A 15,051-nucleotide genomic window follows, 5' to 3' on the forward strand; every position below is an offset into this window, starting at 1 on the left:
GCATCAGTACCAGTACCAAACAGGAGAGGCAAGCAGCTGCAGAGCTTCCACTCTGATCCCCTTTTCGAGTACCAGCACATCTTCCGTTTCCGGGTTCAAAGTAGCGTGCCCCTAAACTTACATTTTATGATATGAATATCTGTCAGACACGAATGGTTTCTAGCCACGACACTGAACGTGGTTACATTCAATCGTTAAGTTGTTAAGATGAGAGCAGCGCATGATTGGATGTTAACGCCCACTTTATTTAGACACAGTCAACCCGACTTTCTAAATAGACGATCTTCGAAGCGCTGAGACGACCAGCGTGGTTACGTGCTCAAAAACTCGCCCCTGTAAATCCCATTCTACGTAATTATGACTGCGACTGTAACTCCACAATCACTTCGTATTCATTTCAAGTGTGTTAAAGCTTTTGTTACTGATTCTTAAAGAAAACTCAACACAGGTAGTGGTTTGTGATTAAAACAGACCCCCCCCCCCTCTTCCCACAGTGTAATGGTACAGTCTGCCGACGTCCTGCGCGGGAGCGGAAAACGTGCGTCTGACTGAGCGGAAAAGGAGAGGTGTGTTTGTCCTGGTCAAATCGGAGATACATCAACTATTTCCTGAACGACTACGAATATCCTGCTTTCTTCCAGACGTCTGCACACACTGGAGGTCAATGGGGGGAAACTGGGGGTGGTTCTGTTTGCAATTAACAGCTACGAGCTAGCTAGCTTTGCGCGTTTGTTGATACGGTGTTCCGCTCTGCTTACATCGTGGTTGATAACTTTTATTTGGCATTAAGCGGCAGACACATCTTCTTCAGTGCACGCAGTGACTGTGGGTGAAACAGGGCTGTTTTGTCACAGTAAACGTGACTGTCATGTTTGAATGAACTCAGGAGGATGTTAGGTTGCGGTTAGGGGGAGGGGCACATGTCTGAGGAGATGGACCTCAGTTATGTGCATCGAGAGGCAATTTGCTATGTTTAACTGTATATTGTTTTGTTTTCCAGCCTGGTGACACGTCCAACATGACTCGGGACTGGAAGCCGGGGGATCTGATTTTTGCCAAGATGAAGGGTTATCCACACTGGCCTGCAAGAGTAAGTCAAATATATGTATGTAGGACCAAATCACAATACTAGTCCTGAAGTCTTTATCATTTATTATAGGTATATAGTGTAGTTGATTACAAGTAAAGTGCTTCATAAGTGAAATACTTGTGCAAACAACCACCTGGGTAAATAAGCCACATGCACAGACAAACACAGGCTCCTGCTATGATGATTTGTTTTTTTTTTTTTTGCCGTTTCCAGCTGCAAGCAAACATCTGCTTCCTCTCCTCTCTTTGCCAGATCGACGAAGTCCCAGATGGTGCCGTGAAGCCGTCCAACATCAAGTTCCCCATTTTCTTCTTTGGCACCCATGAAACGTCAGTAGCAGACCACAAACGGTCTTTGTCCTCTCCTTTTAGTTTGATGAGCTTACATTCAACCTGCTCAGGTAAAACATAATCTAATGTGTCTGAGTGACCAGAAAAAAAGAGAAATTGATGGAGACAACTTATACAATTATTTTAAATAGTAAATGTCTGTATTTATTTAGTGCTTTCTTCCATTTATGTTTACAGAGCCATCATTAAGCTCTGTTGAAGGTGTTTCTGTAAATGTTTGATGAGCGGCTGAATCGAGTTACCTTCCTGTTGAGTCTCCGTCTGCTCTCGCTTCACTTTGTGAACAATGTGCTGCATTTTTAATGGTTCAGAAAGTATAAAATGTTCAAACATTGTTAAAATTGTTTTCTTTCCCACAGAGCATTTCTCGGCCCAAAAGACATCTTTCCATACCTCCCTCACAAAGAGAAGTACGCCAAGCCCAACAAGAGGAAAGGCTTCAACGAAGGATTGTGGGAGATCGAGAACAACCCAAAAGTAGAGCTTACGGCACCCAAGGTACGTCTGCCTTCTGTTTGTCGCCAGCATTTTTCAGTTTGTGTACTCCAGACAGACTGAAGCACAGATACTGCTACACCTCAATGAGTTGAACAGTGTTACTGTGCATGTATTTATACCTGTATTTGTACTTTATTAGTGTCTAGCTACCTGAGAGCAATAAACACGTATCAATACTAACTTTGTAATGTTTATATATTGTTAAAGCCAAGTGAGCCCTTCTCTCAGCTGCGTCTCTCACAGTCTTTTACAAAAGAGAGTTAATCACGGATTTACAGTGAAGCAGCTCTCAGAGTAGGTTATTTTAGGTTTGTGAGGCTTTAATGAAGGTTAAAAAAAAGTTTTCAGAAGTCTCTTAGCTCTTTCTCAATTATCCGACAGTCCTTGAACTAATCATGTGCACTAGGGAAGGCTGTGGCTCAGTCGGTAGAGTGGGTTGCACACTAATCGGAAGGTTGGTGGTTCAATCCCCAGCTCCTCCTGTCCACATGCCAAAGTGTCCTTGAGCAAGACACTGAACCCTAAATTGCTCCTTGATGGTGTACCATCGGTGTGTTGTAAGTCGCTTTGGATAAAAGGGTCAGCTAAATGAAATGTACCTCCATGCTTTTCTCAGGACAAATAACCAAGTCTAAGCTTAAAATAGTGACATTATAAAATCACTTCAATTCAACTGGCTCATTTACAAATTTGCCATAAATGTATTGCTTGATCCGGATTCTGGAAAGAAAAGGAAAAAATTCTGCACATCTGAGGAGCCTTGGAGGACTCGGCTGAGACCAAAAGTCATGTGGCAAAAATTCTGTGAATGTTGCAGGCTGCAGCACAGAGGAAATAAGACTTGTAGTGGTTATACAAATGTAAACAGTTCAATATGTACAGCCCGTGGAGCCCCCACCCCCCTATTTTTATAGTATTGGTAACACTTGGGAAAATGTTATATACTGAAAGTATTCAGACCCCTTTAAATTTTTCACTCTTTGTTTCATTGCAGCCATTTGCTAAAATCAAAAAAGTTCATTTTATTTCTCATTAATGTACACTCAGCACCCTATCTTGACAGAAAAAAACAGAAATGTAGAAATTTGTGCAAATTTATTAAAAAAGAAAAACTGAAATAAATGGAAGAAGTTTGGGACGACCAGAACTCTTCCTAGACCTGGCCGTCCAGCCAAACTGAGCAATCGTGGGAGAAGAGCCTTGGTGAGAGAGGTAAAGAAGAACCCAAAGATCACTGTGGCTGAGCTCCAGAGATGCAGTAGGGAGATGGGAGAAAGTTCCACAAAGTCAACTATCACTGCAGCCCTCCACCAGTCGGGGCTTTATGGCAGAGTGGCCCGATGGAAGCCTCTCCTCAGTGCAAGACATATGAAAGCCCGCATAGAGTTTGACAAAAAAACACATGAAGGACTCCCAGACTATGAGAAATAAGATTCTCTGGTCTGATGAGACCAAGATTGAACTTTTTGGCATTAATTCTAAGCGGTATGTGTGGAGAAAACCAGGCACTGCTCATCACCTGCCCAATACAATCCCAACAGTGAAACATGGTGGTGGCAGCATCATGCTATGGGGGTGTTTTTCAGCTGCAGGGACAGGATGACTGGTTGCAATTGAAGGAAAGATGAATGCGGCCAAGTACAGAGATATCCTGGAAGAAAACCTCTTCCAGAGTGCTCTGGACCTCAGACTGGGCCGAAGGTTCACCTTCCAATAAGACAATGACCCTAAGCACACAGCTAAAATAACAAAGGAGTGGCTTCGGAACAACTCTGTGACCATTCTTGACTGGCCCAGCCAGAGCCCTGACCTAAACCCAATTGAGCATCTCTGGAGAGACCTGAAAATGGCTGTCCACCAACGTTCACCATCCAACCTGACGGAACTGGAGAGGATCTGCAAGGAAGAATGGCAGAGGATCCCCAAATCCAGGTGTGAAAAGCTTGTTGCATCATTCCCAAGAAGACTCATGGCTGTACTCGCTCAAAAGGGTGCTTCTACTCAATACTGAGCAAAGGGTCTGAATACTTATGACCATGTGATATTTCAGTTTTTCTTTTTTAATAAATTTGCACAAATTTCTACATTTCTGTTTTTTTCTGTCAAGATGGGGTGCTGAGTGTACATTAATGAGAAATAAAATGAACTTTTTTGATTTTAGCAAATGGCTGCAATGAAACAAAGAGTGAAAAATTTAAAGGGGTCTGAATACTTTCCGTATCCACTGTATATTGATCAAAGAATTGTATCTTTCATTCATTTCTCTTTGATGATGTTTGACAATATAACTATTTTTGAGTTCACCGTGCTTCTTGGTTTTGTTTCCATAGATATTTTTAATTTTTTTTAATTTAACTGAATAATTTATTATTTGCAGCCGGTCCCCCCCGAGTCTTTCCCTGAGAAGGATTCAGACAGCAGTCCAGAGGGAGAACAGGGTGCAGAAGACAAGGGGATAAAACCCAAAGTAAGAATTGTTTTCTTCCTTCAGATCTGTCATTCCTAATTAAATACTGTATATAGAGTGGCTTCACTGCATTGACATTTTGCTGCTTTGTTCCTGTGTTGTCAGCTTCTTTCTTTTTTTGCTGTCTCTCAAATCTTCCTCTAATGTGTGTCTGCACCATACTGAATTATCACTGCTGCAAGCAGTTTACAAATTAATAGTGTCATTGTTTGATAATAGATTCATAGGCTTGTCTGCTAAGGGTAGCAGTGTGTGCAACAGAAGAATACTCGCTCACTTTTCTCCCTTTCAAGCCTCGTTTTACCCCACCACACTGCGTCCTATGCTGTGTCTTGGGTGCATTCAGGTTCCAGGAAGTGAGGCTGAGCAGGAGAATGAGAATGAGGAGTTGGAGGAGGAGGAGGAGGAGGAGGAGGAGGAAGGGTCACTGATCACTGAGCAGGGTCCTCAGAACCAGGATGTACGTACTTTTTTTGCATGCTGGGATACCATAAAGCGGTGCAGGTCATCTCACCCCCTCCCCGCGGGAAAGCATGCGGTTTTTCAATCGGTGGTTTGTTTCTGTTTGACTCCAAATTCTTGACGGTGGCCACAAAGTGTATGTCGGTGCTGGATGTTTTGATTCGAGTGCCGGGTCTGGGTTTATTGATTTCATGTCACAAAGGTGATAACTGATTTACAAACGGATTGATTTATGTGGAAAAGCAGTGTCTGTGTTTGCAATTAAACTATTAACAAAATCCGGTAAGGACTGAGGGATTTCATTGTGTTAGGCTTGAGGCACATTTCTGTGTGTGACTTTAACAAAAATACAAAAAGGGTGTGTTTTATTCTTCTGTTTGACATGTGTTTAGTGGTAGTGCTTCCCATTTCCCGCCTTTTTTTGTCCATAAACTGCATAATTCTACTGTTTGCAATTAGTTGATGTTATTTTATTTTTGCATGGCTTTCTGTGTACTTTGGAAAAAGGTAAGTTTGTACTCAGTTAATGTTTTAATGTTCTGATGAGACAAACTCTTGTTGTATTATGATATTCCTCTTTCTGTGTCTGCTGTATTTTAACAAATCACCAGGTGTGTCCCAGTTCTTTACTAAATACTGATTCACACAGAAGTTATGCCAAACTTTTAACAAATTTGATATTATAAAATACTCTTGAGCTATAAAAACCAAAAGTTCAATCTTCTTTTTTTGTGTGAAGGTAGAAAACTGGGCCACATTTACAGTGACTTAAACACTGGCACAATTTACATTAAACAGGGTTTAATACTCCAGCTACACACTAGATGGTGCCACTGGGCTTTGTTGTTTACAAGTTAACATTCACACCCAGCATGTTCTCCTCCTGCTGTAGGAGCTCCTACTGTCTTGTTAAAATAAATATTAAAAAAATTTGCTATATCTATTTAAATGATTGAAATGTGTCGAATTTTAGGGCTCTGCTCAGAAAGAGTCAACTGATGTTCCTAAACCCAAGAGAGGAAGGAAGAAAAAGGTTGGTAGCGCTTATTGATTGGTTTAATTTCAGAGAAATTATAATCGGTAGATTACAAGGGGAAAAAAATGTTGTCCCCTTTTTTTCATTTTTTTTTTTCAGAGTGATGCTGACCAGGAGAATGAAAAAGACGACGCGCCAGCGAGTCCTGTCAGTCCTGCAGGTAGGCTCTTTGTCCTGTGATGTTGGTGTCCATAATGCTGTCAATGACTCGGGAGATGAATAATCACAAGCTTGTTACAAACAACATGGAGTGATGAGTGTCTGCCTAGTTGGAGAACAACAATGAGACAGATACAGATAGACCGGGGATGGACATGTACAATACAACACCATGAGAGAATAGCCTACTTTTAACACATAGGGAATCGTTAATCGTGAAGAATTACAGGGAACTAGCACTGATTTCAATGGTAAGTCAAACTTTGGTAGAGGTCTGAGCGTTCGTTTTTTCCAAATGCACAAACTGAATTTATGCTGTGTGTATGTTTGTGTTTTTCACATGTGCCCAGGTGCGGAAGGTCCCAAACGTAGAGGCAGGAAGCCCAAAAGTGAGAAGCTGCTTTTGCTTCAGCAGCAGGAGCAAGTTTCTGGAAGTGAAATGTAACTACATGAATATGAGCAAACAAAGAGCTAAAATGTGTTTCCCGTGCACTACCTTTTGCCCGGCTCATCTACACAGGAGGATTTGATCATTCAGTTTTGATCATAACTTTGCCTAATTGGTGATGCATTGTAGAGGGAAAACCCTGAAACTGTCATTTCACAGACCATTACAAACAGCCCAACAGATGTAAAAACAAAAGCACCTTTTCTCCTCCGTTTAGGGACACCGGGGAGTCAGACAAAAAGAGAAAGAGGGCACCGGAGGACAAGTGCCAAAGCGGAGAAGAGGAGAAGAGAAAGAAGAGGGAGGACAGCAAAGGAAAGGACGGCGAAGTGAAGGAGCCCGAGACCAAGAAGAAGAAGCAGAACAAGGAAGACAGCTGCTCCGGCTCTGAAGATGAAGAGGCAAGTGTCTAATCAACACTAATATCTATACAAGTGTGGTTTCTCAGCAGTAAAACACTATTGTTTTTTTTAATAGAGAGACATCATGTTGAAAAGTCAGTCTGATACCTTCATGCACGTAACTTGGATTTATTTTTATTTTTTTGATCCCAGAAAAACAAAGCAAGAAAGAAACAGCAAAACTCTGAAATGGACAAAGATGTGCGCCGGCGGAAAGCCGATGAATTGAAAGAGTAAGTTTACTTACAGCGCCCATCAGAAGATACCAGAGCCCAAAATGTACATGTTATATTATTGACTCAAGAGAGGTAGAAAGATTATTTTGTATGTGTGGGGTGTTTGTGGCAGGAAATGAGGGGAGTAAGAGATGGGACGGGACCTCTTACAAAGTTGCAGTTCATCATTGGTTTCTGGGGCCACCAGGGCCAGTGGAGGGATTTCTGACGTGGAGTGTTATTATTGTCTTTCAGACCAAACAAAGATGATGGGAAGAAAAATGAAGAGACGACAGGACCCAAGAAAAAAGGTGATGCACCACAATGTGTCATTTCCGATCAATTTTATTTTACTTTATGTCTTTGGCAATTCCAAAATAGAATCTTCACGAGTGTGGGGAGGTGTTGCAACCCACAAAACATGTGTTGTTAAATTGATAGTAATCTAAAAGGAACTATGTTTTCTTTTCTCTTTACTCAGAAATGTCAACTGACCTGAAACTCCAGAGACTACACACTGAAATTAAGATTTCACTGAAAATTGACAACCCTGTAAGTCCTGCAAATCATAAACATCTCGCACAAGTCCCATCTTTCTGCTCTGACAGTGTCATAAATTGATGTTTCCCCCTTCATGTACTGAACAAACAAACAAAGGGCTCAGACTCTTCACTTTGTTACATTTCAACTCTACATAAAATGCTGTGAAACTAAAAGCTGCAGCACATTCATCTGAATGTGATTCAACTTCAGATGTAAAACTTCCTCTTGATGATTTAATTGTAGTTTTTTTTTTTTTTATGTATCCCAGAATCCCCCATGTCGTGTTAAAAGACAAAACTCTGTGATTGTACCTTGAGGTGAATGTCCCCGTTACTCCTTTGCGAGCGGAATTTCCGCACACAGATCTTTGCGTTACACTCACTGTCAATCAATTGTGCCTCGACTTTGTACGTGACCCAAACAGTATAAACACAACAGCTTCATTTTACCACAGAAGCTGGTCATTGTCATGAATTTAGTGAAATGGAGCCGTGCAGGGACCTGTGACAGTCAGATGTATGATCTGTCACACAGTACTGTTGCATCCAAAAGACCCTCCGGACACACGTGGACAATTGTGTTTGGTCCTTAGACAGCAGCCTGAACATAATAAAACAAAGTTTCAGTTCTAAATCAAAGCCGAAGGAAAGTTGGCTGATGTGCAACTTTTATTGATAACTGATCTTATAAAAATTCTTTGGGTTAAAATATCAAACGATCCATCGATCCAGCGTCTCAAATGTGAGGCTCTGATTGCTTTTCTATGTCATGTTTTACACGTGACTGAATAGTTTGGGGCTTTAGGTTGTAGTTTAAGTAAAACAACGAAATCAAAATGGGAACTTCTTTTCTCTTTTCTGCTACTGCATAAGCAACTTGATCACTCTAAATAATGATGAGAAAGGTTTTCATTTGTTGCAGCTCTACTGAACACGTGTGTCTATTTTTGTTTTAACAACCTCCATGGACTACTGCATTTGATCAGAAACTGAAATACACTTCCAGAAGTCTTAATTTGTCGTGATGCGCTAAATGAAGATTGTGATCTCCAAAACTATCAGACTGAAATTGTTTCATACCTAAACGTTGCTGCATCCCTGTTTTTTAATGCTACTCAAAGCAAGATAGCACATTGTGGAACATAATTCAAGGAGTATGATGAACATTTAAATCTGCTCACTCCAAATACTATATTGATCAGTAAGGATCAGATATGCAGAATACATACAGCCATACATTTGTGTTTCTGCAGAACTCCCAATTGTCTTTTTTAATTTGACTTTTGTTGATTTTATTTCCGGTGACTTTATGCCTAAACTTCTTTTACTTCCTTCCATGTCACCTCTGTCTTTGGCCCTCCCTGCCCTCGCCTCGCTAGGACGTAAAGAAGTGCTTGGACGCATTAGATGAGATCGGGGCCCTTCAGGTCACGACCCAGCACCTTCAGAAACACAGTGAACTTATCGCAACGCTCAAAAAGGTAGACACCGATGCAGATTAGCCTTTAAAATGAAATACATAATCACGAAGTCTCTTGCTGAGTGATTATGCACTCTTTTCATTCACGCTCTAGATCCGCCGATTCAAGGCCAGCCAGGACATCATTGACAAGGCCACCATGTTGTACAACAAGTTCAAGAGTATGTTCCTGGTCGGAGAAGGCGATTGCGTGCTCAGCCAGGTGCTCAACAAGTCTTTAGCTGAACAACGGCAGCATGAAGACGCGAAGAAAGGAGCGCTGAAGAGAGTTGAGCAGGCCAAAGAAAACAACTCAGGTACTTTTAATAAGAGGTTCTCCTGTGTTTGTCCATGCTGCCTCTTTTTAGTCACCTTCAGACAGGATCGTACGATTAGTTCACTGATCTGTATGCAGTCGTGCCGATCTTCAATTTCTTCTTTGCTGTTCCAGCTGCAAACATCACTTCATATTTGTCTGCAACGTCTGAACGGGGGGTTCCGTTAAGGCCAATTTTTACCCTGCTGCAAATGTCCAGAAAGTGACTTTAGTAAAAGTTAAAGTCACCTATTAGAAAATGTTTTTGATATTAAATGTAATCAGGTATTGAAAGTAAAAGTGAATAGTTATTAAAAATGCAAGTAGTCAGAATTTTGAGAATTATGAAGTTTATTCTTTCAAACATTGTAAAACCTTCTGAACTGGGGCCACTGTGGCTACAAGTGGACTCTCTACAGTGACTTTTGAGACCTGCTTGGATGTAATCTGTATCGTCAGGCTGTCAAGTTTCATCCACTTTTATTTTGTTGCAACTAAGTCAGGTTAAATATATTGGATGAAAAGTATGTATTTCATTTTGGTAATGCAGTTGAGTAAAAGTCAAAGTTGACAGAAATGTAAATACGCAAATATTAATAGTCCTAAAAAAAAGAATACTGAAGCACTGTAACATTGTTTTGTTACTGTGTTACATTACACCATTGGTTTCATTTAACTAAATACCTGCCTAAACAAAATAATATCAAAAGGAGTCGGTCTGTCTCGACTTTATATCCTTTTCTTGTTAGCAGAGTCAAAGAATGACAGTAACACACATTTATTAATGCTTCGATAGAATATTTCTAACACAGGTAATGCGTTTGACGTAACATTGTAATGAATTGATGACGCTAGATTTGAATAAAACAAAAAAATGTATTAGAATAATAACAACAATATTACAAATTAATGCAGATTGTTGTATTGATTATTAATGATGATTTTTTTTTTAAATGTAAATGAGTAGTTAAATAAGGAACCTAGTTGCTGTTTTGATGGCAGTATTCCAGCACATGACATTTTACTTTAATGTCGCAACAGTGAGAGATGGTCTAGTCAGGTGACAAAGTTGCATTATAAGGACTGTCTGCTGGTTGTTGGTAAATCCACTATGACCGTCAGCTGAGTCACTCATGCAAACCAACCAGAGAACAGACACATTGATGCTCTGCATGCAGTTGACGTCCTCTCTCCTTTCCAGGGGGATGTCATAGGATCTCTGTGGTTGAGATTCTCGACACAAGCGCAGATTGTAATCGCAGATTTGCCACCACATCCGTGTACATTATTACTTCCATCGAAATGGGTTTGTCTGTGAAAGGTCTTCTCTAAAGCAAAGCATGCCGAATGGGTGGAAAATCCTATTTATCTGTGTATGGTCCGGAGTTCTGCACGCGTCATCACATGCTCCTGTGAGGTCTCCTCTTCTGTGGTGGTTTAGGTCGTGTCGGGATGTTCTGTCTGACTACCTTTGTGTGTTTCTGTCATCTGCCTAAAGACAGGGTGACAAATGGGGACATCAGCCCTGAGGAGAAGAAGCAGGAGACCGAGAGGGAGAAGCTTCTTGAGGACGCCTCAGCAGGAGAAAATCACAGGTAGTTAAGACAACACGCAGGTTATGGTGGTCATCACCTCAGTTGTCTCGGTAGAAAATAAACGACAATGGCCCTATTCACACCTGGCTTTTACATGCTTCTCCGCATGGGTCTTGAGTGACCATCATGGGATCTCACTTCCTCAAGGTACTTGCAAATAATCACCTTTATAATATAAATAAACACGAACAGAAACTCGGAGAGAGAGAGAGAGAAGTCTAAGGAAACGAGACGTCCTCGCTCACGCAATCCTCCTTTTAATGCGCCGTCAATTAGCCTATTGGTGACATAAGTTATTACTATGAATTATTCGACCCAACTCAACTATGTTGTAATAAATTTGAAGTGCTCTTAAAGAAACACAATAAATCTTCCCATATCCTATCTGCACTTCTTTGCGTTTGTAATTCTCTACCTAAACTCCGTCAGGCTCGATCCGATCTCATCGTTTCAGGCTCAGATTATTTATTTATTCCAGCGGGTTTGAGCAGATAAACGAACTAGAGATTGATGATACATTTTTTTTTGAGGTTTTCTTACTTGGAAAACAGAAAGCCCCGAGGCCATTGATTCCTGATAATGACGTAAGTATTTTAAAATATAGTTGCATATAAAAATACAACAAAGGAGTCAGTAATTTCCTTAACAGTTGGGCAATGTAGTTTGTAAAAAAAAAAAAACAGGAGTAAAAAAAGTTTTAGCTGGGAACATATTTCTGGGAACATATTTCAGCATTACACATTTGATGTTCAAGGAACTTGAACTCCAGTTCATGGTAATAAAAGTATAGTACAACAGTGTGGCTCATTAATATGCTGTTAATATTTCTGGACAACAGCAGAGGTCTACAGTACAGACATTAAATTAGACTGGGTCTACACAGGCCATACATACTAGGAGGTTCAATTAACAGTTACTAATCAACAATGAGAAAACAAGACATAAGGTGAAATCGCTACAATTCATCCTTGAATTAAACATTTCAACAAAAAAAAAGCCTGGATGAGTACCAAGCGCAGCTCTTCCGACAGCTGGTTAAAGCCTTTAGGATGCTTTTCTCAAACTAATCCAAGTGATACATTAATTTGTATATCAGATGTTTTGTAAGTACCTCTCGTGGGAACACAAGCAGTTGACTGGCACGATGCCATGCGGGAACCGGCCTCAGCAGACTACTTTTCTTGCAGCCACACTAAAGATAAGCTGATAGAGATGTGGAAAAAGCTCCATATAAGGAGCATTTAACGTTGATAGAACACAGCTTGCCAAACAAAAGAACTGTTGATAACCGTGTCGTGTTTCAATTAATTACTGAGAAAAGGGTATTTCATGTATTTACAAGGAAATGAATTTTCTATCCTCTGTACTTGTGACTGTCAAGACATGAATTGTTTTGGCATTGAATTTGATCTCGTGATTTTTGCTGTACTGTAAGAACACCTTCGATAACAATTGCTGCAGCCCAACACCGTATGGACTAAAAAAAAAATTACAAGGTCGTCAGCATACATGAAATGATTCATAACAGATTTTCCAGGTTTTGTTCAATTGTTTCGATAAATCATCCAGACTGAATTCCACCTTGTACGTTTTTTTTTTTTTTGACTGCAGTGCCCCAAAAGCCCAGGAGTCCACTTGAGTGCCCTACATGCTGGAAGAAGAGATTTGTTTCCATTTTACTGACCGATTTTGTCAGCATTGCTGCTTAAGTGTTTTAGTACGTAATCCTCCCCTACCCCACCACCACCACGCACAGATAATGACTGACTACATACTGTATTTTTGTACTTTGTGTAATATTTACCTTTCAGACACCTTCATCTGGAGCTACATGCTACATGTTGCATCTGTTGAGTAACAATAGTGAGTAAGAACTTGCAAATCTGCAGGAGTGAGCGTAGATTTTAAAGAGCATGCTCACGGAGACGGGTTAGCACCATCTGGTTCCTCTTATCGTCTGAATGGTTTGGATTGTAGCTGCATTTTGTAAACTGTTGTTGACGTTTACTGATCATAACCTCACATGTGATTTACAGTACAGACGAGTCTCTGTAGTTAGAAGCGCCATTAAAAATGTCTAATGGCAGCTGTGTAAACGCTCTCTAAAGCATAGTTTCATTGAAATTCACTTCAGATGCACACATAGTATTTTGTGGAGTTTGACAAAGTTTCTTTTGCCAAGAAAATGCTTTATTTCCAACCATATCCAAGTGTCTTTTCAGTTTTCTTTTAACATAGATGTAAATAAGAGTATTTTTGTGCCTGTCTGACGACCTGTTTCAATCCAATAATAAAGTAGTAGCTATAGTACACCTTTGATCTGAAATCATATGTTCACATCCTGCACCACAACATTATTGTGATTGGCCCCCGGTACAAACCCTCCGCTCAGCCTAAACACATGTGCACCCACAAAACCACACGTCGCCTTTGCTGCTCGCCTCTCGTCCATTTGGTGAAGAGCTTTTCGCTAAAACGTTCTTTCATTGAGAAAATGTGCCACGATGTCATGGATGGTTATACTTATACAATTTATATCACAAATGATGGGGAGCAAAGTCATTAGACAAAAAAAAAAAATTCACGTTTCCCAGCATAATTTCTTTCTTAGTAACATTTGAGAATAAAGCATAGTTCATGGAACCCTGGCGGGATCTGGACCCTTGTGCCTCCTGAGCATATCATATAACCCAACTACAAAAAAGCAAACTATCCCTTTTAAATACTGCCACATAGAGCGAAGCCTAAGATGAATTTTCTACACAACAGCTGGGCACTGTTAAGTTAAGCCAATACTACTCAAAAAGGGGTATAATTGTATTTGTTGGGGAGTTTTTTTCAGCCATAAATTCATATATATTGTGTGCTTTGGTGAGTAATTAGTGGCAGATTGCCCCAGTTACACCATCAATAGTTACACTACTGAACATATTGATAGGGCAGAACTCTTGTGATAAATGCCGAGAGTCTCCTTGGATACTCCGTGAAGTAAAGACTTACAGCAGACTTCGCCTGTCTGATCTCAGGGGTCAGGCTATGATTACTTTACTGTGATTCTATTTGTTCCAAATAAAGTTGTTACTGCTGTAAAAATAAATCTGATGAACTTGTGAACATGGTTTATTTTTTCATGCCTCTGGGTAGACCAATTGCCAGCTATGTGAGATGGACTGAATGTGAAAGAATCTTTCCTAACACGTAGACTGACATCACTGTGTACGTGAGGAATTTGCGTATCCTTATAGACCTTGTATTCCTATTATCTGAAAAATAAATTTCTGCAGGATTCCCACTCTGAGACTTATGTCAAATTCCTTTTCTTTTACTGACTAATGAACGTAAAAAAACAGTCCCGCCTTTGTGCTGATCAGAGAAAATCCAGCCACATTATTTCATTTCCAGCAATTTGTGAGCTTTATATTACATCACAGGCATTTTCAGTACAAAACCACATTTATTTTACTGCTTAGACAATAAACTAAGCAGAAGCATTTCTTTCTAAATAGAAACGAAATGTATCTACTATGGCTGCCCCTGCCTAATGATTCTTACTGTTAGCGTGGCCGCGAAGAACTCCCTCTCCCATATTTCTATAGATCAATGGTAGTTTTACAGACTTTAAATCTGGCTGTTTTGCCGTCTACCCAACCGATCATTGAAGTCATTATTTTGTAGCCAGAGCTCTTTGAATTTACATGGTTTGTTTGCCTACATTAGCAGCCACAGGAAAACACATATTTCCATTGAAGTGATTGTTAATGAGCAAAAAGGCGATAAAACCACTCGGGGAAACAAGAAGTAGAAAATACTTCAGGGAAAATTTTACATTTTGATAAATGGCAAATCAAATTTAAACATGGTACAAACAGAACTCTATGATCTTCAATGACTTGGCCAACAAAAAAAAATCTCCTGACTTTTCATGTCCAGAACAGGCTTTTTATAATTCCTTGATAATCTAGAAATTCCATGACCACCGGGAGTTTCTATGAGCAATAGGGTCCTACGTGGGC

At 40.2% G+C, this 15,051-nt stretch overlaps 1 protein-coding gene across 2 annotated transcripts; it reads left to right on the forward strand.

Annotated features, from left to right (window-relative positions):
• Nucleotides 1–532: 532 nt before the first annotated feature.
• psip1a (PC4 and SFRS1 interacting protein 1a) lies at nucleotides 533–13,348 on the forward strand. 2 transcript variants are annotated; one of them, XM_069689343.1, is made up of 17 exons: nucleotides 533–660; nucleotides 1,001–1,090; nucleotides 1,343–1,419; nucleotides 1,800–1,938; nucleotides 4,316–4,405; nucleotides 4,752–4,865; nucleotides 5,841–5,900; nucleotides 6,003–6,063; nucleotides 6,413–6,503; nucleotides 6,728–6,911; nucleotides 7,065–7,144; nucleotides 7,382–7,437; nucleotides 7,608–7,678; nucleotides 9,048–9,149; nucleotides 9,243–9,444; nucleotides 10,942–11,038; nucleotides 12,650–13,348. In XM_069689343.1, exons 2-17 carry the CDS (start codon nucleotides 1,019–1,021, stop codon nucleotides 12,675–12,677), a joined length of 1,524 nt encoding a protein of 507 aa, XP_069545444.1. In that variant the 5' UTR covers nucleotides 533–660; nucleotides 1,001–1,018; the 3' UTR covers nucleotides 12,678–13,348. The 2 variants fall into 2 exon arrangements, with proteins under 2 accessions (XP_069545444.1, XP_069545445.1); XM_069689344.1 differs by lacking the exon at nucleotides 4,752–4,865 and having other exon boundaries at nucleotides 534–660.
• Nucleotides 13,349–15,051: the final 1,703 nt, after the last annotated feature.

This window comes from Brachyistius frenatus, unplaced genomic scaffold (genome assembly GCF_029030835.1).
Source record: "Brachyistius frenatus isolate BFR_SWC_R1_liver_20210118 unplaced genomic scaffold, ASM2903083v1 Contig_7, whole genome shotgun sequence".
In the NCBI taxonomy this organism is placed as follows: Eukaryota; Metazoa; Chordata; class Actinopteri; family Embiotocidae; genus Brachyistius; species Brachyistius frenatus.